General features: G+C 40.7%; 3 protein-coding genes across 4 annotated transcripts; 2 read left to right on the forward strand and 1 right to left on the reverse strand.

Annotated features, from left to right (window-relative positions):
* The first annotated feature begins 4383 nt into the window (after positions 1-4383).
* Positions 4384-11539, forward strand: azin1b (antizyme inhibitor 1b). The gene is made up of 11 exons (XM_071500519.1): positions 4384-4573; positions 5492-5635; positions 6160-6358; positions 6543-6716; positions 6977-7149; positions 7397-7610; positions 7749-7823; positions 8308-8473; positions 8765-8874; positions 9658-9875; positions 9976-11539. The coding sequence occupies exons 3-11, from the start codon at positions 6257-6259 to the stop codon at positions 10049-10051; spliced, it is 1308 nt and encodes a 435-aa protein (XP_071356620.1). The 5' UTR covers positions 4384-4573; positions 5492-5635; positions 6160-6256; the 3' UTR covers positions 10052-11539.
* Positions 11540-11684: 145 nt separating this feature from the next.
* On the forward strand, positions 11685-23796 carry adnp2b (ADNP homeobox 2b). Of its 2 annotated transcripts, none has more exons than XM_071500517.1 (4): positions 11685-14779; positions 17124-17245; positions 18840-18944; positions 19200-23796. In XM_071500517.1, exons 2-4 carry the CDS (start codon positions 17138-17140, stop codon positions 22071-22073), a joined length of 3087 nt encoding a protein of 1028 aa, XP_071356618.1. In that variant the 5' UTR covers positions 11685-14779; positions 17124-17137; the 3' UTR covers positions 22074-23796. The 2 variants fall into 2 exon arrangements, with proteins under 2 accessions (XP_071356618.1, XP_071356619.1); XM_071500518.1 differs by lacking the exon at positions 11685-14779 and adding an exon at positions 14810-15095.
* Positions 23412-27392, reverse strand: ggcta (gamma-glutamylcyclotransferase a). The gene is made up of 4 exons (XM_071500520.1): positions 26531-27392; positions 25470-25615; positions 25249-25381; positions 23412-25088 (listed from the first exon to the last, which is right to left on the reverse strand). The coding sequence occupies exons 1-4, from the start codon at positions 26750-26752 to the stop codon at positions 24963-24965; spliced, it is 627 nt and encodes a 208-aa protein (XP_071356621.1). The 5' UTR covers positions 26753-27392; the 3' UTR covers positions 23412-24962.
* Between the last annotated feature and the right edge of the window lie 228 nt (positions 27393-27620).

The following is a 27620-nucleotide window of genomic DNA, read 5'->3' on the forward strand; positions in this document are numbered from 1 at the left end:
TATTTTAAGACATTATTATATGACCTATGGTTAGAGACTGCTAAAAGTAGTTAGCACCTCAGCAGAGACACATAAATGGTTAGAATAACTAAACATCATGGATAAGATGAGTTAGCTAAAAGTAACGTTAAAAGATAATTTGTTGAAGTGCTCTGCTAAAAGTAATGGGTATGGTTGAAATAGCTAAAAGAACAGCATGAATTAAATAAGAATAAATGGAACATCAATAGATAATTTGTCAGATAAAAACAATGAATAAGCTGAATTAGCTAAAAATAAAATTAATAGATAATATGTTAAAATAATCGACTAAAACTAATGGATAATTTGTTGAAATAGTTAACTAAAAGTCACAATTGGTTAAAATGGCTAAATGTTATGGATACATTGAATGAGCTAAAAGTGAGTAAGCTAAATTGAGCTAAAATGGCTAAATGAATAAATGGTTGAAACGAGGCTCAGCCACTGAAAGTGATTAGTAATACTCTGTGTTGGGAGAAGTATTACGTAAAAGCAGTAATACCACAGTGTAGGAATAAAGCCATACGTTCAAAATTAAGATTTATTTTTAGAAATTAGACTATGTGTTTTATGAGACAATTTTTTTTTATTCATATTGTTTATATACATTTCACTTCCTGTTGTTTGATAACTTGCCCTCCATTTGTTGTAATTGTCAATGATTCCATCATTTACGACAGTAATTAAAGGCAGCATGTGTTTGTTTTGACAGCTCAGTCAGTGGTTCTCAATATCGACCTCCTCTGGTGAGATGTAGCTACTGCATTATTGAACTGCCTTTGGGTGACAATAAATGTCTGTAAGTCAACAACTGCTTTTAAGTGCATTCAGCTGTTTGTAATTCTTTAATAACTATTATCATTCTAGTATGAAATGCAAGTCTGAACATCATTGTGCACAGGCGTGTTCCTTTCTGCCAGGTTTTCTGAGCAGTGACGAAAACCAAAAAAATGTATCTTGTCCAACTTGTCTGCTTTCCTCGAGTTAAAGAATAAGCTGTTTATCTTTATGGTTTCACACGTTTATGTCATCTGTGTTTCAGTGGTGCAACATCTTCAAAAGTAATATCATAAAAGCTAGGGTTCCAACAAGTGTTAGAGCCGAACTCCAGCCATACTGTACTTTTAGGTTGATATTGGCAATATGATAATTAGATATTGGTTGATATTACATTTTAATAAAGACACATAACACACACACACTTTTTGGATAAGGATCCCTTATTTTTGTTTCATAAAGAATAGGCCTTTTCCTTTTTCACAGAAGACATTTTAACATGTCACAGTAAATAATAGTATAAATAATAGAATTAATGACATTGATTTCATTGAAATTACTGGGACACAGAACCATTGTTGAGGTCATTAGTAATACTCATGGTTTTCCCACCATGACAAGTGAAAATGTCTGTTGTCTATTGTCAACAACAGATGTTACAGTTGAAAAATATTGGTCATTAACAATCAGTGTATGCAATAAGGACACATTATGTGATAGAGATACTGTTTCTAAGTCACCTCCAAAAATATCTGTGGCATTTCTGTTCTGACATTTCTGGTGTTTCTTGCTACTTAATCCTCTGCCATAAATACAAATACTTATTGAAACTGTCATAGTTTGGATAATGTTTTAATTTTGGATTTGTGGGTGTGCTGGGGGTATTGAGAATTGGTTAGTTATGCTGTTGTTTGTTTATATCTGTTACCGCTGGCTGTTAATTGAATTTCCTTCCTGAGGACAGTGAAGGCATTCACCTAAACTCAGTGGAACTGAAGCACAAAAATCTAATTTACTCCTGTCGCTGTGGACCCTGATGAGAACTTTGAAGCACATACTTTACTCTATACTTTACACTCTGTTGTGTTGTTGAACGAAAATTTAGATGACATTAAAGAAAACAGCATTATGCTTGTTTAAAAAAATTATCAAAACTTTCATTTTCACCAGTCTTGATTACAGAAATTGTGCAGTCATAATCCAAGATGCTGTTATATTTTAACCTAAATTGGAAAGAATGCAAACATAACTCTGAAAAACAATGAATTTTCCAAACAGAAGCATGAAAATATCATTATAATATTGAAATATAATTTCAATTACAGCACATTACTTTCTTTGATTGTTTTTTTTGCACATCTTATGTTTATTGTCATCTGTCTATGTTTTATGGCTCTGTTAAGGACTTTATTTTGTATCATATATTGCACAATATTTACAAATAAACTTTCACTTGACTGTCCCACTTAACTCCACCAATAGATTTAGAAGCCATGGCTACTAAATCTATTTGGAAACACCTTATTTCTCAGAATTTAAAAGTCCATGGCCCAATTTGATTAAGCTATTTCTGTAGTTTGTGCCTCAGGGCCATTAGCATGACCATGCATTTAACCCAGTCTCTTGCTCGCTGACCATAGAAAAGGAGGCCAGCCAGCTGAGATTCTTCAAAATATTAGTGTGAGGTTGTTTCCACAGGACTTTCCTTGTTGTGTAGAATCTGGTGTTTTCTAGGCCAACGCTGTTTTGTGAACACAGTGTCCCTTGGAGTGACTGTCATAAAACAAAGATAAGAGCTACAGGACAGGCAGACAGCTACAGACACACAGATGAAGCCATGCAGCATGTTTCACCAGTATCACAGAAACACAAGTCATACGACTGAGGTGGCTGCAGGGTGAGTTTTCTCAGTGTTGTACCAAACTCCTGACTACCATGCTTAATGAAATCATTTTTTACTGAATGAAGGTCTTCCCATCAAACTAGATTGTATAAAGCATTAAATCATTACGGCCAAAATAAGGCTAGGAGTGAGTGTGACAAAGGCTTAAGGTCTAATCACAAAATATTCAATAAGCTCTTGAATCTTATTAATCCCCCACATTCCATCAGACGGAAGTAGGAACACCTAGAACGTCAAAAACAGAGACGGACTATTTTTGTTTTGTCTTTTCTGAAGTTTGTCACGTTGTTTTCAAAAAATTGTTTAAGTCTCCATACAAATCTTGGGAAAGTATGAAAACAGTAATAACATGTAATTGATGCAGTGTTGTAGTTAGAGGGCTTTTGACCCAGTGACTTTTTCAACCTCATAACGTTCCCAGCCATTATGCCTGCACTTACGCACTCTAAATTCAAGGCTCCTGAATGGTTTCCGAAAAAAAAAAAAAAAATTAAAAAATAAGGATGAAAATATTGGCTTTTCATTCACTGAATGTAAAGATGTCTATGAAAAGGAGTGCATATCTCAAGGACATTAAAATCATGGTAGATGCAGGGCCGTATTATCATGGAGGGGGACAGTTGTTTCCAGCATCTGACTTAAAACAAGGTCATCTTTTTGGATTCTCACAAAGACTTAATTAAACAAAAAAATACAAATATCCCCAGGGAGTCCGTGTATGCCTAAAAGTGTTTGAAGGCTGAGCCAGTAATGATTAGTCATGTTAGCTTTTACTTAAATTTACTTTAAGTCTCATAACCTTAGGCCATACATTCCCTGATGTGTAAAGTCCATGCAGTGCCACTAATTTAATTTCTGCGCACTCATATGTGTATGTTAATATTACAGCCAGTCAAACAATATGGAAAATATGGAATAAAACGTTTTTACTTGCGTTGTTTATTTTTCAATAAAGTTTAAGCTATTTACTGAACATACACTTAAATATAACTAGTTCAAACAAAAATTTGCCTAGGCTAAACAAATAGCCCAAAAGGTTATATCCCTGGGCAGGGGTACAAAGTTTGAGACACACCTTCATGTTTACAGAAGATTATTGTTTAATGAACTTTGGAAATTCAATCAAATGTTTATCTACAGCTACATGTTGCCTCCAGTTGTGGTCACTTTATTAGACAGGCAAATTGGATTTACTGATTGGAACTATGGGGAAATATCTGCTCTAGATGACACTTTTGTTTTTGATTTCATGTATTGAGAAAGAGACGCAGGATATATGACAACATAATCAAACCAAAAGTGGCTTTTAAAGAAAAAAAAAAAATTGAACATTTTATTTACCATTATGCTTAAAACAGCTTATATGCTTTTGCAACTGCAAGTGAACTGTGTGAAATAAGTGTTTTTGCGAAGGATCCATCTCCTGATGAGAACAGGTGGAATGAATTGTCCTGTGAAAAAAAGAGAAGCAGAGGTCTTGAGGACTGATTGACTTGAACGAGTGGCCATCTACGGAAAGTTTATGGTTATGTAACGAGTGTAAACATCACTGATCTGCCGCGGCCTGTATGGATGTTCGGAAATACATATTTGGTATGTTCTCAAAAATACTGAAAGCTCATTGGTCAAACTGAACGTTAGGTCCCACCCCCCGGGCCGTTGATTACCTTTTCCACTTCCCCTGCTCGGTTCCAGTAGTTCTCCACCCACCAGCCGCTAGAGAAGACACGGCCCGACCGACGCTCGTCCCTCATCTAAACATATGGCAAAAACAGCCGCCTTTCTTTCTTTTATCGTTGTGCCCACTACTCTTTAAAAATTCCGCCGAAAAAGAGAAGACGATTTTCCAAAACATTCTGGCCGTTATCTCACGTAAGTACAGCAGAACACTTCGGTTGAGTTCCTTGGATCCAGCAGGCGGACGTAACATGGCGGGCTGGTCTTTCTGCCTTCTTGCCACACATGACAGACCGATTCATTGAACTCTGTGCATTTGAGTTGTCTCGATACTGAATTTCAAAGTATTATTAAATACCTTAAGTGGTATTAGTGCCTCAGTTTAGTTTTTATTCGTGTACTGTTGAGGTTTGTTCGGGGGTTATTACAGAATACAGCGCTAACATGAGCTTCTCGGACCGACGTGCTGTCGGCAGCCAGCTCAACATTAGCGCCGCTCTCACTGCCAGGAGCCTCTCAGCGGCGCCTTTCCTCACGGTGGCGTTTCCTATGTTTAGAGCAGCTGTGCTTTTACGTGTTAAATGTGAGCGTTAATGACATTTGTGTGGTATTGTTGAGGTTTTGTGTTTTGTTTTGGTGACGCACTGAAATAATAATATCTCTTTTGTCAAGTTGTGACAGTATTGTGACACCACCACTGCGCATGCGCGTGTTGTATATAGACCGTTACCGCATAATGTGAACTAACAGTGGTTAAAAACAGGCGGCTTGATAATGATAATGATAATGAATGAGAAATAATATGATTTGTGTGTGTGTGTGTGTGTGTGTTTGGTTTGAAAAAGCACAAGCTACGTAAACGGGCACGAAAGTTGCGTAACACATTGTTTATGTCAGTGAAATTTTGACCACGGTGTCAACAAATGTCAATCCATAGGTAATAGAGGTAGAGTCTGCAATAACACAAGAATCATTCTGACTGAGTATCCTAGCCAAGATCAGTGCATTTCATGTGATTTAATTTTTTCCCCCTCTGATGAACACGCAGCACCTGTCTTCCTTTTACAGTGACTTATGTGTTGAGGTCTAACATTATGTGTGTTTGCTCCTCAGGGCTCCCCTGTCTCTGCACAGGTGTATGAGCGCTACCCGGAGGGCCTAGGGGCAGCTCTTTACCGGGAGCACTTTGACTTCAACGCTGAGCCACCTTGGGATCCTAGCTGATAGCGGGACAGGTCCATCTCCTGACTTGTCCATGTGAGTGACCCAGTGCCAGTCTGTGCACACTAACACACATGCTTGCTTACACACACATAGACCTGTAGCAAAGTCCAGGATCATTGTGTCCTCGGTGGAAATTTGCAAAGAAACCACTGTGCGAGTAAACACATATTTTTATTGTGTTTGAACTCTTTGGAAGTCAATAGAATTGAATAAAAGCAACGAGGAGTCTAACAATTGAGCATTTACTAATTATACATGAAAGAATATAACTTTTCTTGTTGTTTTTGTTTGAGAAAAATTCTTATATTATAAATGATAGAAGACAACCAAGAATATTTCAAGTTAAGTCTTGAGTTCATAAAACACAGATAACAGTATGTGTGCCCAAAGGGAATAAGTTTATATATGTGTAGCTGTTCAGTTTTGAACAGTGGAAAGGAATATAGGAAGATGTTAAACAGCACTATGTCTTGTGAAATTACTGTGAAGAAGTTATTGTGATGATATTAATTGCATGTTGTTGTTGTTGTTTTTTTTCTCCCTGTTTATTTTTCCAGTTTGTTGCATACCGGCAGGACCCCATTGGCTCAGTCGTGACCCCTTGACTTGTTTATCTGTTCTTTATGATTGTCGGCTTTGCGGAATACGGTTGAGATGAAAGGACTCGCTGACAAACCCAGCTACATAATTGAACTCCTGGAGGGAGGAGTGACCCTGGAAGATGTCATTGATGGACACATCTATGAGCAGGCTCTGGTCAGTTTAGCTTGCAGGCCTTTTAGTAGCTTCCAGGAGCAATTCACAAAATGCTTCTGATGTCTTGAAATGCATGATTCTTTTTGCTGTTAATAAATCCCTTGTAGATCTGTCAGGATTTGATCTCTACATGCAGTGTGATTTAAGTGGTTGACCAGTTGTTTTATGTATTCTTTGTTCACAGGTGGAGAAGAGTGCTTTTGTGGTGGGCGACCTCGGTGCCCTCATGCGACAGCATGCATGCTGGCAGAGCATTGTGCCAGAGCTGCAGCCCTACTACCCAGTCAAGTGCAACAGCAGCCCTGCGGTCATCCAGGTGCTGGCCTCCTTGGGCCTGGGTTTCGTTTGTGCCAACAAGGTAAACTTCACAGGATCAAATTCTGTCAGCTCTAATTAATTTGTTTATTTATTTTAAACTGCTCAGTGCTTCATCCTCTTATGGTGGCTCTTGACATTTTGGGGCCATTACATTACAAGCACTCAATTTATTACTGGTCATCTGATTACTGCTATCCTTTCAACTTACGCAACACACTTGGTGCCATTTTTGATTGTTTTGATGGGGCTTTTAGACTTTGTTGCATTCATCATCTAACGTGTGTGTCCTCTCTCCCCTAGGCTGAAATGAACCTGGTGCTGGACCATGGCGTGCCACCAGAAAATATCATTCTGTCAGGTGTTTGCAAGCAGCTGGCACACATCAAGTACGCTGCCAAGAACAACATCCAGCATCTTGTGTGCGAAAATGAGGCAGAGTTGTCCAAGATTTCCCGTCTGCACCCTAGTGCAAAGTAAGTGTTCAAGTTAGGCTGCGAACTTTGTTTTATTTGTTACTGTTAATCCTCATACATTTCTGTAAAACTGACATCGTCTACAAAATTACTGTTTTGATGGGAAGGCACATTATTTTTCCCTTGGGCTGAAAATAAAGAGAAAATTGGAAAAGCCTTTGCTAATGTAAAAACCTATTTATCTAGCTTAGACAGATGTTTTATTCATGACTTGATCCCTGGGTGATGAGTTGTTTGTCTCTTCTAGGTTGCTGCTGCAGTTGACCACTGAGGCCCACGCGGCTGAGACCAGCATGGCCTTCGGCTCCTCTCTGAAGAGCTGTCGGCACCTGCTGGAGGCAGCCATGGAGCTCGGAGTCCAGGTTGTGGGAGTAACCTTCCACATTCCCAGCTCCTGCCAAGACCTGCAACAGGCTTACACCCATGCACTGTCAGATGCCCGCTGCGTGTTTGACATGGGGGTGAGTACTGTCTGGGAAAATATCTTTTCCATTTAGTAGATGTATCAATTCAAGATTATATTCTAGAGCGTCAATGCTATTTTATCTCTTGGGATTTCATTTTCATTAAGGATAACCCGCTGTGTGCCTTTTGTTCAGGTGGATCTGGGCTTCAACATGAACATCCTGGACATTGGTGGTGGATTTACTGGCTCAGAGTTTCAGCTCAAACAGGTAAGAGGTAAACAGCTGTGATATGAGTGGGATGCTTCAGTCAGACTTTTGAGCTCAACATGTCACTAGTTGGCTCATAACCTGAACTTTCCATCAAATTTAGTTTTAATCTTTAGATTGCCTGTCAAATTACAGAGCACATGATCTGCAAGTACTTGGCTCACACGTTGGTGTGAAATTACTTTTCATATTGCAAAATGTGTTTCATGCTGATAAACCATCAACAGATGATTGAAGACTTGACCAGTTCATCATTCATCTTGCTAGGCAGCTATTGACACAGTGATGTGAGATGCCAGTACAAGTGCAGTGCTGGATGCTTTTTGCAGTTCAAACATAATTTCTGTTGTGTCTTGCAAAAAACACGCTGAAAATTAGAGATTTTAGCTTTAAAAGCGCTTAAGGCCTAAAACCAAAGTTTTTGCACCACATGTGTAATATCTGGACACACTATCTCATATTCACCATAACTCTGTGTGTGCAGGTTGAGTCTGCAGTCAGGCCACTGCTGGACGCTTACTTCCCCCCACTGTCTGGTGTGCAAGTGTTGGCTCAGCCAGGCAGCTTCTACGTGGCCTCAGCTTTCAGCCTGGCTGTCAATGTGATCGGCAAAAAGGTGTTGACCCACCACTGGGACAGCCTAGCTCAAGGTGAGTTGCTTTATCTTCTCATAGGTTCTCTTTGTCCTCTGTAGTCCAGTTAGAGCTGACTGGAGTACCTTTGTCTCTGCACCATGACTTTGAATATGTGTAGATGAATATTAGCTGTCTTAGAAAGGACAAAATAATTTGTGTTCTCATATTTGTTGTTACAGTTTTGTTTTACACATGGCTGTTGCATAATCATAACTAAACCATTAGAGGTCAAGTCCCACTCTGGAGGCCTCAGTTTGTAGATGATATCCTCCCTATCTGACATGGTCACCCACTATATTTTCATAGGTGAAAACAATGAGGATACCGAGTTCCTGTACCACATGAATGAGGGTGTTTATGGCCCATTCAGCCGCAAGCTCCTGGGAAACTCCATCGCTGCCCCGTCAGTGCACAAGGTTAGTAGGCCTCCACCCAAAAGTCTGGTATCTGATAGCAGCTCATGTTCTATTGGGAAAAGGGGGTCATGCATTGTGAGCATTTAAGGAAGCAGGATCAGAATTTCTTCTGATATATTGACTCATCTAAAGAACCTACAATGGATCTGGGTTTTTTAGTACAAAGCCAATTTATTTAAACGCATCCTGTTGTCCTTTTGTGACATCACTCAAAAAGGTCATTGGCAAACAAACAAACAAACAGCTGGTTGCTACCCCACTGTTCTTCCTGCCAGAATAGGATCATCAGTGACAGTTAAATGATGCATTTCCTCTTCTGTGCTCAGTTTACCTCACAATCACAAAGTAACTTAAGTAACCCAGATTACACAACATTAAGTGTGCCGCAGTTAACCAATACTATCAGGGTAAAATAAACAGACAAAAATAGCCAGTGATGTAGAAATTGTGTTATGGTACTCCAGGGTGATAATTCATACCATACGCCACAGGCCTCTGGTGTTAATGGGTTAACAGTTGTCATCTGCAACTGAATATTTTTTCGCCTGATTTGCCTGCCAGCTAATAAGCAATAGAGGACAGGTTATTGATTAAGATGGCTTTTAGCTACCACAGTAATACATCTGCAAATGATGATGCATCACTGTTGTTATATGTAATGAAAAAAATGTGTTTTTATTGGTATGTTGTTAAGTGAGACAGAAGGCCTTTATCAGTCACAGAAGAGCAATCAGTTACTTTCCTCATTGTCGCATATTTGATGACACTGTTTCCTCTCTCCAGCATGTGCTGTGCGCGGAGCAGACAGTGTATCCCAGCAGCCTGTGGGGCCCGTCACTGGACCAGCTGGACCAGGTGGTGGAGCGCTGCCTGTTGCCTGAGCTCAGTGTGGGAGACTGGCTTCTCTTCTCCAACATGGGAGCATGCGGCCTGGAGGATTCTACTTGCCTCTCCAGCTCCCCCCAGCTGCCAATCTACTACACTGTCTCCACCTCTGACTGGTGAGTGTGCAGTCTGTGCACGTCCACCACTGATACAAATGTCGGAGGAATATGATATTTCTACAGAGAACTGATCCTGATGTTCCGGTGTTGTCCACAGGTACGAAATGCAGGAGGCCGGTGTGGCACTGGACAGTGCCATGAAGAATTTCTCCATGGTCCAGTACAGTGCATAACTACCTTCTACCTCTGTCCCATATTATATTGTACAGATCCTTCTTAGCCTCTCCTCTCAGCATGGGAGCAGACGGGTCAGTGTGGTATTTGGGACAAGGGTCTAAATGTAGTCAACATTCCAGCCACCATGGAAAATGCAGTGTCCTATTATTTCTTCCAGGAATTTGGTTTTTTTGCCTCTTGAAATGGGAAACAATTGGTGTTTGATACCTCAATTGTCTAAAATTTTATCTGGAAGATAATCTTACCTTTGCTCCTCCCTCCGTTGGACTCTGTCAGCTAAAAGAACTCCAGCCCAAGCTCAAATGACATTATGCAACAAAATGGACGACTCTTTGGAGATGGGACCCCCCCAACATGTTTGGGGTGGTTTGTTTCCTTAATAAAAAAATCCAGTTTACAAAATGTACAATTGATTTAAATCATATTGATCACCTGTTGACAGTCGTGTAAATCCTGTATCTGTTCAATACACATACATTTTGTCTGTAGATGATTTTTGAAGTGTTTAAAAGAATCAATGCCTTGTGTGGATTCTGTACTTCAGACCCCTCACTTTGCAGAGTTTAAATGAAATTATGACAATGATGTAACCTATTTCTATATTGCAGTTCACCTCAATGCATTTTTATTTATTGGATTCAGATATTACTTGGGGCATGTTTAAAGCTCCGTCTTTAAGTGTGTTTTGCCCAGGTATTATTCTGTGGCCCATCTAACAGTGTTTTTCCTGATTAAGATATTGATGTGTTTTTTTTAACGCTACATGGATATAAGTGTGCTGTGATTGCCATTTGTGACCTCAGTGGTTTCCCTTTACTCGAAAGGCTTGAAGGAATTGCTGTGGGAGATACTCTCTACACTGAGCTAGAGCTTGAATACAGAGAAGCTGCATACACCTAAATGCACTCCTTATCTCTAATAGAGCGAGGTTAATCTGGTTTAAAATGCACAAAATCTTTTGTAGGTTAAAAAAATACTGTGACACTTAACACTGTCCTGATTTTTTTTTTTTTTTTTTTTTCGATCTTCATATTAGTGTCCCTTGACATGGGATTGGTCCTTGTTCTCCTAGGATCTGAAAAAGCAGCAAAGGATCTTTTCTTGCGTGCTCAAATATATATGATCTGTTTGCAGCAGTAATAGACTCAGATGTCTATAGCTCTAAAGTAAAAGGCATGCTAGTTGTACACAGACCTCTCTGAGGCAGTGCAAATGACAAATAAAATGCCAGTGTCCTCATGTCTCAAAGTTATGAGGGACACACTGCACAGTCTCTTGTACAGCTAGATCTCTCATGTCTGTTGATATTAAAGGTGAGCTGACTTAACAGCAGTTTTTAAAGAATCCTGCCCTTGTGTTAAAAATGACTAATGTATTAATTACTTGCTTGTCTAAGGCACTAATGGACCATAGCCTGTTTTGACTGTAAATTGTGCTTGTTAGTAATGAAAGTGATTAATTTAATACATTTCTGACTGAAATCATTTATCTTGTGTATGTGTGATCTTTTGCGTTGGAGGTGCAACAGTTGTAGAATACTACACGTTTTTGGATAAAGGTTTCACTGTTGGCCAGCATAATTCAGAACCATGTGTTTCTGATCTGTTATGGATCTAGTGTATGTGATCTGAATGAAAGATAGTTAAATCTTGTAATCCAGATTTAGGGCTGTTTAGGCTTGTTTTTTTTTTTTTATGCAGTGAGGAATCAGATCCTTCTTCGTGCTGTAAACAGTAAAAGTGGTAGATTTCATTGAAAAAGCTCTCTGGTTTATAATTTTGTTATAACCGGGATGTATTCTGTTTACATTTTGGAGGATGTACAGTTAATATATATTTATATATATTTAATTCAATTGACTTTTATGGTCAGTTCATCCTAATAGCATATTGATTGAATATTTTAATGTTTTCAATGATGACAGTTTTTGTTGTTACCAAAGGAAAATAAATGTTATGCTATAGGCTGACAGTCCCAACACAAGATCCATAAAAATACTGTACAACAACAATTCTTATCAATTTTAATTATTTAACAATGCTCATTGAGTGCTACTCAGACAGGGACAAAGAAGTTTCCTTGAAAATAAGAGTTAAAACATTCAGTACTGGTTCTATTTAACTAACTGTATCCTCAAGGATTGAGGGCTTGGGCGGTCGATGATACTCCAAAGCAACATAAGTCAGAAAGTGGCATTCAGTCAGTTAAATCAGCTGCTGAGAGAGTTGTTGTAATGAACACCGACATGCTCATGTGCTTTGATGACACAAGGAATATATGCTAAACACTCCAATTACATTATAATTATACGTGGTCCTAATCAGCCCGTCTTTAAATTCTGCAAATAAAGAAAGGTACCAGTGAACGGACGCCAGGGGACCTGCTGGCTCGAGTAAATAGGAAGTTTGGGTAGTTTCTCTCACTATGTGGAAAGTACCTTATGGTGTCCAATCAGCGTGTCCCTGAACAAGATGCTCACCTCTTATCTGGCTGTGTACTCTACGTTGCTCCCCATACGATCCTTGTCCAACTGTTAAATGTGATGTAATTTATTGTCGATGCCGGCTAATAGATAACCTTAGCCCATGCCCAGTCTGAACCTCGACATCATTGGAATAGCAAAGAAATTTGTACATACACATCTAACCTAAGTGCAATGATGCAATGATTTCTACCACAGAAATTTGCTTCAAAATGTTGATGAATTACCAGCGCTGTAACACTTCCTGGGTATTGTGCGAGAGAGAGGAGAACAACTGAGGGAATCATTGCTCTAAGAGGAGTCATTATTGCTCCAATGAAGTGTCTCATTCACATGCTTAAGTTTGGCACCCACTACATGTCACGGTCAGAAAATGTGCTTTGGAGTGTATAATGGTGATGGTGATGATAGTAGTGGCAATGATGATAAACAAACAAAAGATTTTGCAACTACAAGGCTTTAACAGAGATGATAGAGTTGCGATTACACGATTGAGGGGTAACGTTTTTGATTCGCAGCCTGTTAAGTATGACAGAGCAAGTATGAAAGCACTCACAGTTGTTTATTCTGATTAGTGGCTTGTTGATTGGTTTAATTGCATAACCCTATACTGATTGTGAAAAATTCCTTCATTCACTACCAAGTGGGTTTAGACATGATGTAATCTGACTCTGTTGTCCTTCAGCAGGCTTAACCTTTGGGACATGGCTGCTCTGCCTTGGTAAGAAATGCTGCAGTGTAATCAGCCGCAGAATGGCCACCATTTGCACTTAATTCAGTCTATGTTGTTCCACTTTTTGCCCAGAAAATTGTATCATCCTGGTTTGCACTGCCTGACCCAGAGGGCACAGTGGCTGATGTGACTTCGATAGTCATTTTTTAAAATTTTGTTGCATCACTCAACTCGTTCATCACTCGACACTGAACTTGTTTGTGACAGATATTCGATAATCACGTATAACTGTGGAGTTCAGATCTGACAGATGAGTAATGACAGGTATATGTGGAGGGTGGTGCAATGACCAATTATGGCACAAGTTGGTGTGGATTAAGGAGTGTATCAACATCTACGCTTGCGGTACTGTGTAATAGCTAATAAAATTATTCAGTGGTCACAAATGCTACACTAGAAAATGTAATGCAAGAAACTGTGACTCACCACGCCTCCACGAAGAAGCTTTGGAGTGGAGTGAAGCCACTTTGATGCTTGAATGAATTGTTGATTTGGCTCCAAACAAAGTGACCTTTCTTCGTAAAGGCCAACAGGTGGGCCGTGGCTCTGACAGGGGGCTTGGGCTTTGCTCAACTTGTATGAGAGCGAGCATGTTTGGAAGTTGTTGGGTGGCAAGGCCGAACAATATTGTAAATCCAAAAAGATTTGAATCGACTTTTAACTATAACTGTTGAAAGAAGTTTCGCTGTTGGTATAAATTACCATATGGTGGAAGCTAGCCATATATCGTTATCGTAATCTTAAAAACATATCAAAAAGTCCTGACACTTCATGCTATGCTAGCCCAAACACATCTAAACTATCAATTTCACTCTCCTTTTCTATCAAAATGGTGTGTTGACATAATTGGCTAAAAAAAGTAGCATGATATGACGTCACAATAGAAGGACCACCCATTTAGCTCATTTTCTCGACAGCTCATTGGTTAGCCTTAGTCATGTACCACGTGACTACCAGTGGGGGTCGCAGTAGCCACGCCCCCCGCCTAGCTATGTGTTGTTGAACCCAAAAAGCCAATTAACAAGTTAGTTATTACATGAAATTCAAAAACTGAATAATAAAATCTGTCCCCCGGACACTCCGGAGCAGCGGCTGACAGTCATGGCAGAAGAATAAAAAGTTATTCAGGTTTTAGGGTGAGACGCCTCCCATTGGTCAGTTTGTGCAGTATGCAAATCAGGACGACTACGTCAGATCCTGAACTTGAGCGCCATATTTTTCTTCAATAGGGGAAAGAAAGGGACAAAAGCGGACCAAAAATCATTTATCTGCGGAGGGGGTTCGCAAACACCACCTCTCGTATTGTGCGGCGTTGTCCCCACAGCGGTGTATGTAGACAGAGGATGCTTCTCGGATGAGTGTATGTGTGCAGTACTAGCGGCGGACGCAGCTTGTCGACACACACACACACACACAGACACACACACACACACAGTTGCGGGCCGGTGGAAGTGGAAGACGTCGGAGGCGGCAACGCAACAACTAACGCTAACTGGGAAATCAGACGAGGTAAATATCTGCAGGGAGGCTGAGGGCATCCTCAAGCAGGAGGAAGCGGCGTGGCCGGCTCAGTGACCCGGCTCGGTGCTGTCAGCAGGAAACCAGGCGCTGTGTGATGAGCCCAGTGTGGGCAGCGTACACACACAGCAGTGTTAGCATGTATGGTGACAGGTTATAGTTAGTGGGTGATTTAATCCAAATGCACACTCCTACCTAGCTAGAGATAAAGTTTTCATCTCATCCGTCAGCAAATCGCCATCGTTCATATATTTCCACGGAGGGACTTAAAGTGTGAGATGCTCAAAGTGAAATCAGCTGTTGCACGGTAGCTGTTGTTTTGAACTGTATTTCCATGATGCGCATACAGGCATAACATCCATGTAACGCATTCACATTTTGATAGGAACGTATCCTTCATCCAGGGATATAATCTTAATGCTGCACTTTGCTATTATTCTGCACATGGTGTTTACAGTATATTCATAAGTTTGTTTTTTTTTTTTACTTCAGTCTTTTACCAGTATGACTAGATGAAATGGCACACCCTAGGCTTTCAATAACTTTATTTCTTAACAGAATTAAATAACAGGTTTATTGAAATTCATGCTGGCATCTTGGTATATATACTGCACATATTACCTGACCACAGCTAATTGCATTGATTGTGTCAACCTTTGCCATTGTTCTCAGTATGTGCTATTTTCAGTGTGCTGTTCTTTATTTCCCACACCAAACAGCTGTATGTGAAGCAGCGATGTAAAGTGGAAATTTAAATTACCATCCCGTTTCCAAAAAAGATAGGACACTGTGCAAAACAGAATGCGGTGATTTGCAAATCATGGAAACCCATATTTAATTGAAAATTGAAAAAAAGACAAGATATCAAATGTTGAAATGCTGAAATTTTTATTGTTTTATGAAAAATATATGCTCAATTTGAATTTGATGCCAGCAACATGTTTCAAAAAAGTTGGGACGGGGGTATGTTTACCACTGTGTTGCATCACCTCTTCTTTCAACAACACTCTGTAAACGTTTGGGAGCTGAGGAGATCGGTTGCTGGACTTTTGAAAGTGAAATGTTGTCCCATTCTTTCCTCATATAGGATTTCAACTGCTCAACAGTTCGGGGTCTCCTTTGTCGTATTTTTCGTTTCATGATGCGCCAACTGTTTTCGTTGGGTGACAGGTCTGGACTGCAGACAGGCCTGTTTAGCGTCCGGAGTCTTCTACTATGGAGCCGTGCGGTTGTAATACCTGCAGAATGTGCTTTGTCATTGTCTTGCTAAAAATATGCAAGGCCTTCTCTGAAAAAGACGTTGTCTGGATGGCAGCATATGTTGCTTCAAAACCTGTATATATCGTTCAGCATTAATGGAGCCTTCCCAGATGTGCAAGCTACCCAAGCCATGGGCACTAATGCACCTTCATACCATCAAGGACGCTGCCTTTTGAACTGTGCGGTGATGACAAGCTGGATGGTCCCTCTCCTCTGTACCCTGGAGGACACAGCGTCCATGATTTCCATAAAGAATTTGAAATTTTGATTTGTCAGACCACAGGACAGTTTTCCATTTCACCTCAGACCATCTTAAATGAGCTCAGGCCCAGAGAAGTCAGCAACGTTTCTGGATCAGGTTTAGATGTGATTTCTTCTTTGCATGGTAGAGTTTCAACCTGTGTTCCTGAGCCCGTGCAGTGATTTCCACTATAGAATCGTGTCTGCTTTTAATGCAGTGGCAGCTGAGGACCCGAAGATCACGGCCATCCAGTATTGGTTTTCAGCCTTTTCTCTTGCATACGGAGACTTCTCCAGATTCTCTGAATCTTTTAATGATATTAAGAATCGTAGATGCTGGAATTCCTAAACTCTTTGCAATTTTACATTGAGGAACATTTTTCTTTAATTGTTGCACCATTTGCCCACGCAGAGTGGTGAACCTCTCCCCATCTTCACTGCACAGAGACTCTGCCTCTCTGGGAGGCTCTTTTATACCCAATCATCTTACTGACCTGTTGCCAATTAACCTAATTAGTTGTGAGATATTCAACCAAGTTGGGTTTTTTTTAGCATTACACAACTTTTCCAGTCTTTTGTTGCCCCTTTTTAGAAACCTGTTGCTGGCAGCATATATTTGATGTGAGTTGCAAATCAACGCTTTCCTTTTTTTATTTACATTTTACGCAGTGTCCCAACTTTTTTGTATTATACAAAGATAACGGTTACTGTCAACTACTGTCGAATGTGCTTTAAATACATAGATAAAAGATTCAGTTAAATCACTTTTCTCATAGCTTCAGAGTGATTATTTGTGTTAATGCTCCATAACATTACAATTAGTTTCTTTTATTAGGTTTGCAAGGTATAATGTATCAGATTCCAGTGGGAAATATTGAGAAGATCAGAAAGGCACGCAAGGCGGTGAAAAACATCCTTAGTGAGATCGGCCTGGAAGACTGCCAAAACCGGCTGAAGGTATGTTTTATCTTGGAAAACAAATGAAGATATCTTTAAGATCTGGCTAGCATATATGTGTAATTAACAATACTCGTAAGTCAGCCTCTGTATTATATGTTTGTGATTGCCTACTCTTTTTTTTGCCTTTTCACAGTGGCTCAAAAAGTTGCAAACACTATGCTCATTTTGTTTAATGCACACCTTTGTGGTGGTTTATATTTATTGGGCAGCCAATGTCAATGGCTGAATCATCATTACAGTAAAAGTCATTTAGGTTTAGAGTTCATCAGGTCCCCACAAGACAAATATGAAGGGTAGTATGCAATAGATGGTTGTAAAATCAGAGCTGCTGCCTGCTGCTCCTGTCTTGTAAAACTGAGGGAATACATGTTAGTTTTTATGTCAGTTAAATATAAAGAAAGTTAGGTTTTGTAACCTGATAGTTACTAGACATTTAATACTGATTTAACCTGATACCATCAGTCATGTTTCAAGACTGTGTTGATTTGCTATGTCGGCTATTAATGCAGTCAACACGATGGCAATCGCAGCAGCAACCACCTCACAGTTTGAAAATGATATAATTCAGTTTATAATGAATGATGTTTGCTAAATTTTGGGTGTGGTCATTTAAATACAGCCATTATAGCACACATCAAATCAGTTTGAATTTGATATGACAATGGTTGCATTAAAAGAAAGCTGTTCAGAGAGGTTTTTCTTTGGTTGTTATGGCAACTAGGTGGGGGTTGGGCAATATGATGCCATGTCTACTGTCAGAGATTTTCTGTGGTATTGGGTTAATGTGGACAATGTTGCAAATCCATTAACAGGACTGTTTTGTGGCAATATTTTATTAATGTCAATCTGATGATGTAGCTTGATATGTCAAATATTTACATGTATTTTGATATTTATGCAGGTTTTACCCCCCCCCCCCCCCTCCATCCAAACAAATGGTCTGTTGACCACAGCACTGCTTAGTTTGTTTGGACTGATTAAATACCCCACCACTACACTTGATTAGTTTTACTGAGATTTAACACTGGACTCGATTACACTGCATGTGTGATTGCACAGGTTTGACACACAGGTGAAGATCCATTTTTGTGACTTGATACACGTTTTCAGTGAAGCACTTTGCTCTTAACTCCACTGTCTTTATCTGATGGCCGCTGCTTCTAACTTTGCTTTCAGGTTCAAATCTCACATGTGAAATAATCACTTAGACGCCAGGTACACCCAGATAACACGAATGCAATCTACTGTTACTGCTATATAGCAAAAGGGTGGATAAAATAATAGAAACACTTCTCAATTTAACACAATGCAGCTCAACACCCGGCAATAAATATGAATCTGCACCTCTCTAAAACAGTTTACACAAAAGCTGAACATTATAACCTTCATGAAGGGGGATTTACTGTAGGTCATTTTTATTAGACTCCAAGTTTACGAAATAAGCAACTGAACATACAGTTATGCAGTACTTCGTGTTTGAGACATGTATATTTTCTTGCTAATCCTTATTTACTTAGACATGTACTGTTACATTGTACTGTTTCTTATATTCAAGAATTGTTCATTTGTTTGTTTATTTTTTACTGTGCAGGATCTCAATGAAAAATCGGAGAAAAACCCAGATGAAGACGAAGCCTTTCAGGAAACTGAATGGTTTGATTTCACAGATGGATACAGTACGAGACAACAGAAAAAGGTGAATATGACACTTTGTCCCTGTTAAGAACTTTTGGTAATCAACAAAAATATCAACACAAACAGAAGAAACAAGAAACACCTTTCTTGTGGGTTACAATTCCCTATTAAAAATGAGAGTGGTCATTCATGATTTAAGATGTGTGGTTTGGTGGGAATGTTATATTCTCTGACACACTATGTACAAATTTTAACATGATTTGCTGAAATAAACTGAAATAACTTTCTTTTTTTTCTTCTTCCACTCTCTATCCAGTGGCCTTACCGGTCTCGATCTCTATGCTGTAACCTGTGCAAGTACTCTTCACACAACATCTACAACTTCAGGAGTCACGTCTCTCGCTGCCATGGATATGTTCAGTCATTCTGTGCTCTGGCACCCTGTTCTCAGTGCTACTTTATCGGCCATCCCAAGATTGTCAAGAAGCACATGCTGTTCTTCCATGCCAAACCTACCACCCATGTACAGTCACCAAAGGAGGGGTCTTTAACCACGCATCGTGGAAACGAGAGGTACCAGTGTCGAAGATGTGGATTTCCAACCTCTTCTATCTTTGCGATGAAGAAGCACATTATTCTCAAGCACCTGGACAGTTTGGCAGAACAATATATAGGTTACAGATTACATCTTCAAGGGACTACATCTGTAAAGGTCTACTGCTGCAAAGTGTGCAAGGTGAACGCTGGAAATCTAGACCAAATGTTGCATCACATGCTGGTTGAGCCGTCGCACTATTCAGTCAGCACACAAGTACAGAGCATGATTCATGAAAACAAAAACTACACAATTAAACCGACACCCAATGGGAATGGCGTGTTTGTGACATTCCCAAGTATTGCTCCCAAACCACAGCAACCTCAAATGTTCAACAGTAAGTCCTTGGTTTTACCAAGTAATGGCCAACCTCCTGGGACTGTGGTGGCATTACAGCAGCTACAAGGAACTACAAACAGTGCTACTCTAATATGTGCCCCTGGAACCAACCAAGCTTTTCTGCCCCCTCAAGCATCAGCGCTAGTACAGCTAGCGAGTGCTGAAGCTAAAGGTTTGCTTCAGCCTGGTGCCACAATAGCCCTCCGAAGTACTTTGCCCCAAGGACCATCTATGGTCCAGCTTCCCACTGTGTCTAATGTGTCTCTGAAACAGGCACCAATGACTATAGCCCCTGCCCCTGCCCCTGCCCCTGCCCCTGCTCCTGCTGTTGCTCCTGCTGCTGCCCAAACACAGCAGGCTCCACAAGCGCAGCAGATCCTTGTTCCATCAGGACTTCAAGCCAACATGGCAGCTGGAACAGGGACTGTACCTAAGCCTGCTGTGGTTACACAAAATGCATCAACAAACCAAATCACCCTACAAGGTACCATGCTGACTTCACAGTCTCTGCTGAGTCACCTCATCCCAACTGGCAACAGGGTGAATGGCATGCCCACATACACCTTTGCTCCACTGCAAGTAGCAGTGCCTGTCTCTCAAAGCACAAGTACCCCTCTCAAGCCTGTTGAGCAAACAAGTAACTCCATACCACAAACTAAGAAATGGATTACCTGTCCCCTCTGCAATGAACTTTTCCCTTCTAATGTCTTTGACATGCATACAGAGGTTGCCCACCAGACAAAATCTGCTACATCCAGATCAGAAAGTGTGGCGGCACGAGCGGCATTCCTAAAGAAAATGCCCGACAAAACTGTCAAATGTCTAACATGCAAAATCCTTCTGTCAGAAAAGAGCGTCTTCCAACACCTGCTGCATGGGTTGAATTGCTTGTACTGCTCAGCGTTGTTTTTTTCAATCAAACAGCTTACTGAGCATGTAAAGCAGCACAATCCCACAAGCAAAGCATACTGTGATTTCCTGAGGCAGAAGTACAGGGTCTATTCCAAAGGTGTTGGCGGAATCCTATTCCCTTACTTTGATGTCAACACCACTGCACCAAAAGAGGTCCTCGGAGACACAGAGGTCAATCTAGCTCTGGTCACAAATTCCCTCGATCTGATCTACTTTAAGTTGCAGCCCAGCAGCCAGCCAGAAATCTGTCCGGCCCCTGTGAAAGTCAACAGTGCATACTGCCCCTTCTGTGATGAAAAGTTTCAGCATGAATCCAAACACCTGCAGCACCTGAAACAGAAACACTTTGTAGCACCCACGATTCATGCCATCCTCAAGACAGAGGCATTCAAGTGCATATACTGTAATGGAGTGTACACAGGAAAGGTCACCCAGCAGGCTGTGATGCTTCACATTCAGCGATGCCGGTGTTCACCAAAACAACCACCACCACCACCACCCAAACCTGCGGCACAACCACCACCACCACCGCCACCACCACCACCGCCACCGCCGCCGCCGCAGCAGCAGCAGCAGCAGCAGCAGCAGCAGCATCATCATCAGCCTCAGCCTCAGCCTCAGCCTCAGCCTCCGCCTCCAAAACCAGCTCAGCAGCTCATTCAGCCATCCGGACTCTACTTTCTTCAAGTGCCACAAGGGCTGACAATGAAACGGACTATAGCTCCAGCTCGTTTGATTCCAGCTCCACCCAGGGCAGAGTCTCTAGAAACAGAAGCAGAGCTGCAGTCTAAGAAGAGGCTGGAGGCTGCATTGAGGCAGGTCATTGAAGCCAACAAAAGAGAACGAGAAGAAAGGGCAGCCATGCGCAAGAGGCGAGAGCAGGAGAAGCTGTTGCCCCCACCGGAGCCTGAGGTTCAGAGTGACCCCACAGTGAAGCTGCTTCTGGAGCCTACCCCAGTTGAGCGCCGCTGCAACGAGGAGCGCAGAGACTTCATTTCTAAATACTTCAACCTGAACCCCTACGCGACCAAAACCGAGACCGACGAGCTGTGCAAGAGGCTGTCACTCACCAAGGCAGAGTTGGCAGCCCACTTCAGCAAGAAGCGCAGCAAGTGCATGAAGAGTCTCAAGAGGAGCACATCTGCTGTCCTCCTCGGCTTCAACATGACCGAACTGAGCAAACTTAAGCACAACCTTAACATCCCAGAACAGCAGCCTGCTGATCCCACAGAGCAGCCGCCCTCCAATACAACGGAGCAAATGGAAAACAGTGAGGAAGGACCAGAACCTATGGATCAAAGTGGAAATGAGAAAGTTACAGAGGAGGTGGAGCAGATGGAATGAGTTCAGAAATGTGTGAAAATGTAATAACCTGAAAACAGCAAATAAGTCAAATGCAGGTGTCCCTGATTAAACAGAACAAAACCCTAATATTTTAATGATGGCCTTTTGTGTTGACAGTCACTGGAGAAGACTATTGTGTAGTGGATACAGTGTATTTCAAACATACACCTGTACCTGAGGGCAGTTTCTTAATGTAGCCTTCATTAATAGTGCTTCATTTGACTTCAGTATGTTGTCAATGGCTCGTGTCCTAATTTCCACATAAATGCAGAGCCATGTTGTGATGCTCCCTAACATATATAATATATAAACATAATAATTAAGATTATGGTGCAGACTGTTGATTTGAAACAGTAATTAGCTGGTTACAATCTCATTCTACCATGGCTACTGACTTTAAGCACTCAATTGCACCTGGTAGCTTCTTTTTTTGCACCCTTTATTTAAGCCTGTGTGTATAAAAAAAGAGTTGTTTTTTTTTTTTTTATATTTCATGTCTGCAAATATCAATATCAAGACTTTAGTGCACACCTCAATATAGAGTTGAGTTATTATATTCTGCTTTCTTTTCATGTTTGGACCTATTCCTGTCATGTGCACAGCTTTGTTATTTTGTTTTCTCATTCATGTTTTTTGTTTTGTTTTTCACATTATTTTCCTCTCTGTATTTAAACAGTTAAGAGGGAAATGTCTCCTGCTCACCAGCTACCAAAAACCATTTAGGTGGATGTTCATCTTGCAGTTTTGAAGCCAAATTCTTAAGAATGTATAAATGTCTGAGCTATGACGTTGCTGGATTCCCAGAATTAATGAGCACTTGGTTATTATAAATCTTCAACCATGTTGCTTGCATGAGCCTTTGTTTTACTGTCAGATAAAATTATAATTTGTGCCATCGTGAAGTCTACATATTTGCATAGACTTGTGAAAATTTAACCTATAGATTCAGCAAAACATAAAGCGTGTTATTGGGTGTTGATTCTGTCACCATACATCTTTTGTTCTCCTGACTGCTGTTTTTTTGTACTATACTTAAATTTTCTATAATTCCAAGAGGATCAAAATTGTTGGGAGAGGTAAAAATTCTCATTCTGTCCAAGACCACTGTGTTGTTAATAATAAAGTGGTTTCCTTTTACATAAATGATTCATTAATTTTTATTTTCAGTTCCTAATAAACTATATTTAATTTTTAATCAAGCTGTTTTAAAGCACTCCAAGGTATGTTTCTTTCATCTGTAACTATTTGACATTGAAAATCATTCAAAACTTAATTCCTTTATCAGCAGGAACAGAACAGAACAGTTTAAGTCATAATAAAGACAATGGAAGGCTGATGTTCTTTTCATCTGTTTAATATTCCCCTGAGAAATACTGAAGTTAAACAGTTTGCCCACTACATACATTTTCGTCTTCCATTGTGATGGCTCTAAAATTAAATACATTTGTTACAACCCTGTTTCCAAAAAAGTTGGGATACTGTGTAAAATGTAAATAAAAACAGAATACAATGATTTGCAAATCATGTAAACCCATATTTAATAAGAAATAGAAAGAAGACAAAACATCAAATGTTGAATAGCTGAAATGTTATTGTTTTATGAAAAATGTATGCTCAATTTGAATTGGATGCCAGCAACGTGTTTCAAAAAAAGACAGGGGAAACAAAAGACTGGAAAAGTTGTGTAATGCTAAAAAAAAAACAAAAAACACCAGGTTGAAAATCTCACAACTAATTAGGTTATTTGGCAACAGGTCAATATAAGATGATTGGATATAAAAAAGAGCCTCCCAGAGAGGCAGAGTCTCTGTGCAGTGAAGATGGGGAGAGGTTCACCACTCTGTGGAAGACTGTGTGGGCAAATAGTGCAACAATTGAAGAAATAGTGCAAATATTTAACAACATATGCTGCCATCCGGAAAATGTCTTTTTCAGAGAAGGTCTTGTATATTTCAGCAAGACATTGCCAAACCACATTCTGCGCATATTACAACAGCATAGCTCCATAGTAGAAGAATCCGGACACTAAACTGTCCTGCCTGCAGTCATCCACTGAAAACATTTGGCGCATCATGAAGCGAAAAATACGACAAAGGAGACCCCGGACAGTTTAGTTGTTGAAATCCTATATCGGGCAAGAATGGGACAACGTTTCACTTTCAAAACTCCAGCAACTGATCTCCTCAGCTTCCAAATGTTTACAGAGTGAAAGAAAAGGTGGTGCAACACAGTGGTAAACATGCCCCTGTCCCAACTTTTTTGAAACGTGTTGCTGGCATCAAATTCAAACTGAGCATATATTTTCATAAAACAATAAAATGCATCGGTTTCAACATTTGATATTTTGTCTTTGTTCTATTTTCAATTCATTATGGGTTTACGTGATTTGCAAATCATCGTATTCTGTTTTTATGTACATTTTACAGTGTCCCAACTTTTTTGGAAATGGGGTTGTACAATATTTCTCAACTTGCCTGCTCAAAATAAAAGATAAAATATTTGTTGGGGCCAGCCAAATGTCTCATTACGAAGAACATGCATTATTGATGTCCTGCTACACACTGGTGATAGTTCTACTTTACTTAAGAAATAGTAATTTGACAAAGAAAATCTTAACGCAAGGCCCACTTACTAGCTATTTTCTGTTATGATGAGACTTACAGGCTCCATCATCATTATTATCATTTAATTATTACACTGTTAAACACTGTACTATTTCATATGACAGGATGATGGTCATGATGAAGACAGTGAAAGCCCCAGAAACTTCTAGTAAGTGGACCTTGAAACCACAGGGCTCTCAGGAGAGCTACTATGTGGACCTTGTGGTGAGACTGTTTTTGTCAAAACTTGCTGTTTCCAAGTTCAAGAATAAACTTTTATTGAACTCTATTTCATAGAGGATCTGATTTGATCGAGAATTGACGGGCCACTGTAGTTGTTGGTTTGAATCACCTCCAGCCTCTTCAGGTACTCCACTGGGAGGCCGTTCTGCTCTGCGCCCAGACACACAACCTAATACAAAACACAGAGAGAGACACATTAATGAATATCTTGACTAAGTCCCAAAATACTGGATTAGTTAACGAGTGGTTTGTAATGAGTCATTTATTGCACAGCATGGCTTTGCATGGTGTTTTCTTTGGACCAGTGCTTGTGTGCTTTTTGTGCACACCTGTTTGTACTGAGGAGAGGGAGGACAAGCATGGAAATTGTTCATCTTATAAGTCCTGCAGAGAATTAGTCCATTGTCAGTCTCCACTGAAACCTCCAGGGGTGAGTACACCCCCTGGCTCACCCCTTCCTGGCTGAGGACACATGGAAAACAAACATGCAGCATTAGTTAGAATGACTAATATTAACTGCTGAGCTGATGTTTCGGCGCGTGTGTCTCACTTGTCAAGGCTTGTGAGGTTGTCGTTGCTCAAAGTCCAGATGACCCCCCACACTTCAGCGCCTGGACAGGGCTCAATGGTGGCCACCCCACCATGCCAAGCGTTTTCCACATGTTGCTCCCAAAGGCCAAAGTTCAACTCATAGTCCTGTGCACACACACACACACACACACACAGTGGGGTGGTCATGGGGGTAGGGGATATGGGACAAAAGGCTATGAGGAGTGCATTTTAAACTAAATTCATTTTATTCCACTCATGTAAAGATGGGCGCTATGTTTGTGTTTTCAGCTGTGTCGCCAGCGGGCCTGACGTCACAACATGGTCGGGCCGCCGACCTTGTTGCAGCCGGTTTGTAAGGGGTGGCGGAAAAGCAACACTCTCGTCGTTTAGATGAGATGGACCAATATCTGAAAATAATAATAGCAACGATTTTCATACTGGGACACGGTGGAGACCAACATCGGGTCTTCTACCGAGAACAAGAAGCATTAAGTGTATTTGTTGTTCCCATAGACCGTTGTTCCTATGGTTACCCGCCGTCGCGCACTGATACAGAACGGCGGTTAAACGGTAAACCGGGCTGTTCGAGATGTTAAATGGGCAACTGTCAACCAACTAAAATAATTTGTGGCCATTATGTAACGACAATTAGTTATGAAATAACAGGCTATAACCCACAAACAAAACAGCAGAAGATTTTATTCTGTCGTTTTTCCCTCAGTGGCAGTCATGATAAGCTACATTTCCGACTGTTCAGCAAGTGAATCCGTGGGAGGCAATGCTGCGTTCACGTCCCGTCGGTTTAATTGGTCGTGGTTGTGATCTCGACGTACGTAGGCTACTTAATACAATTAATTAATAGTCGATAATTATTTATGTATCAGATTGCGTGTCAGACATTGCACACATCGGGGGTTTCAGGGTAGAAGATAACGTTACACTGAAGTAGTCCGACACCACTTAGGTATGTGCAAATTTCCACACGACGTGAACACCATGTCGATTAAAAGGGGAAACTACACAATAAAGCTTCGCTATTCCACAAAACCGATTAGTTACCTTCAGCCGACCGGTGGCGCAAAATGTCGCAGAGGGGTTTGTCAGTTGCAGTCTTTCCTTCAACAGGTTGCTCCCGAAAGCGAAATACGTGAAACGGCCGCTGGCAACACCAGACATTTTTGAGATTTCCTCGGTTCCTGTCAGCAGAACGAGACATAGGAGCACGGCTAGCTTTTTGCAGAGGTGTCGGTGTGACGAGGTCTTTATCCAGGCTGAGGCCATGTTCTTGTCCCGCCTCCACCGGACCAGAGACTCGGCGACCAGCCACGACACCCAGCTGGTATCTGGGTGATCGGGACTGTTTCATAATTTGCCCGCAGTAGGGGCCCTTAAAGCACGGAAACAGCCCTTCCGATAGTTAGGGCCATTTATTTGATTTTAATGTGTAATATTTCTGTCTACAAGACTGCACCATCTCTGATAACTGTTCACAAAAACTGATCCTGATCACAGGGACCGGTTTCACAAAGATATTTTAGACCGGTCTGTGGTGTTTACCCGTCTTAATGTAGCCAGACTAGTTTAAGGCAAATAATAGTTTCACATAAACAAAGACTAATTTTACGCCAAAAACAATAGACAAGCTAACTCAGGCTAACTCGGGTCTAAGTCCAATGTTACCATGGAAACAATCAATGACACCTGCGCTGACTGGGTTCATAATTTGTTGTTTGCTAACATTATCATTGTGAGACGGGGAAGTTTTCAGAGACCGCAGCGATTTTTTTTTTTTTTACTGTTACACTCTTAGCTGAACTTCCCAACTAAAGAGCCCTTACAACTTAAACCCACCAAAAGACAAACATTTTCTGCTGGGGTAAAGGGAGCGCAGCGGCTTGATGCGGTTCCACCGTCGGCCATTTTTTTTTTTAACATTGAAAAAGTCTCCATTTACCCTGAAATCATTGAACCACAGTCCGTTTAAAGGTGGTCCAGAGCTGAACTGCTTTGTGTTACGGATGAATGTAGACGTCTACCTGAAGTCTGACTATTTCTGACTATCTACTACTATATTCTATCAAATCCACAGTCAAGTCTTTGTGAAACTATCCCCGGGTCTCCCATGGCAACTGTGGGTATCTATGACTAC

Source organism: Trachinotus anak, unplaced genomic scaffold (genome assembly GCF_046630095.1).
Source record: "Trachinotus anak isolate AG129_WGS33_773 ecotype Australia unplaced genomic scaffold, CSIRO_AGI_Tana_v1 ptg000016l, whole genome shotgun sequence".
NCBI classification, from domain to species: domain Eukaryota; kingdom Metazoa; phylum Chordata; class Actinopteri; order Carangiformes; family Carangidae; genus Trachinotus; species Trachinotus anak.